This window comes from Eimeria tenella, genomic scaffold (genome assembly GCF_000499545.2).
Source record: "Eimeria tenella Houghton genomic scaffold, Eth_scaff2475, whole genome shotgun sequence".
NCBI lineage: Eukaryota > Apicomplexa > Conoidasida > Eucoccidiorida > Eimeriidae > Eimeria > Eimeria tenella.
Window position 1 is genome coordinate 1 of NW_013542340.1, and position 855 is coordinate 855.

General features: G+C 67.4%; 1 protein-coding gene across 1 annotated transcript in view; it reads left to right on the top strand.

Moving 5' to 3' along the window:
* Positions 1-270: 270 nt before the first annotated feature.
* The window catches only part of ETH_00033680 (gamma-tubulin complex component 4, putative), a gene marked incomplete at both ends in the record, with an annotated part of 1,146 nt that continues 561 nt past the window's right edge, over positions 271-855 (top strand). The window contains one exon of the mRNA XM_013375013.1: positions 271-853. Coding sequence (XP_013230467.1) covers positions 271-853 — 583 coding nt within the window. The remainder of the gene's footprint in view (positions 854-855) is intronic.

Below are 855 nucleotides of genomic sequence, written 5' to 3' on the forward strand. Positions count from 1 at the left end.
TGCTACTGCTGCTGCTGCTGCTGCTATATTAGCAGCAGCAGCAGCAACAGCAGCACAAGAGCAGGAGTGATTACTGCAGCGGCATCTTTCTGGGGTTGGCGCACGCAAGAGGACTGCAGAGGCGGCCCTCGTGTTTGCTGCTGCTGCTGCTGCTGCTGCTGCTGTCGCCTGTTGCTGCTGCTGCTGCTAATGCTGCTTCTGCTGCTGCTGCTGCTGCTGCTGCTGCTTAGGAAGGAAATAAGAGAGCATATATCTCAGGCCTACACAGAAATGTGCGCCCTCAAGCAGGGGGCCCCCCACGCGCAGCTGGGGGCCCTTGCGCTGCCCCTTGACTTCAATGATTTCTTATCTCAGTTGACCCTGGGGGGCCCCCCAACCCCAAGGGGGGCCCCCTACAGGGGCCCCCCATCCCCGCGGGGCAGTGCCCGGGGGTCCCTTGAAAGTGCGCAGCAGCAGCAGCAGCAGCAGCAGCAACGCTTGGTTACGGCAGAAGCAGCAGGGGCCCCCACTGCAGCAGCAGCAGCCATCCTGGGGGCCCCCCGCAGCTTGACCCCCCGGGGCCCCCGACACGGGACGGACTGGGGGGCCCCCGAGGGCCCCCGGGGGCCCCCTCGGAGCGCCAGCGTGGGGGCCCCCATCCCCAGGGAGCGAGCCGCCTCGGGGGCCCCCATAGGGGCCCCCCAGGAAGACAATTTGCTGCTGCACAGCTGCCGTTCTACAGATTCTGCTGAAGAGGCACCTTCTGAGCTACTGCGCCAAGGGGGGCCCCCCTCTTACCTCACTCAGGGGGGTCTAGGGGCCCCCGGGGGCCCCCTAGGGGGCCCCACCGGGGGCCCTCCAGGGGGGCGCTGGTGT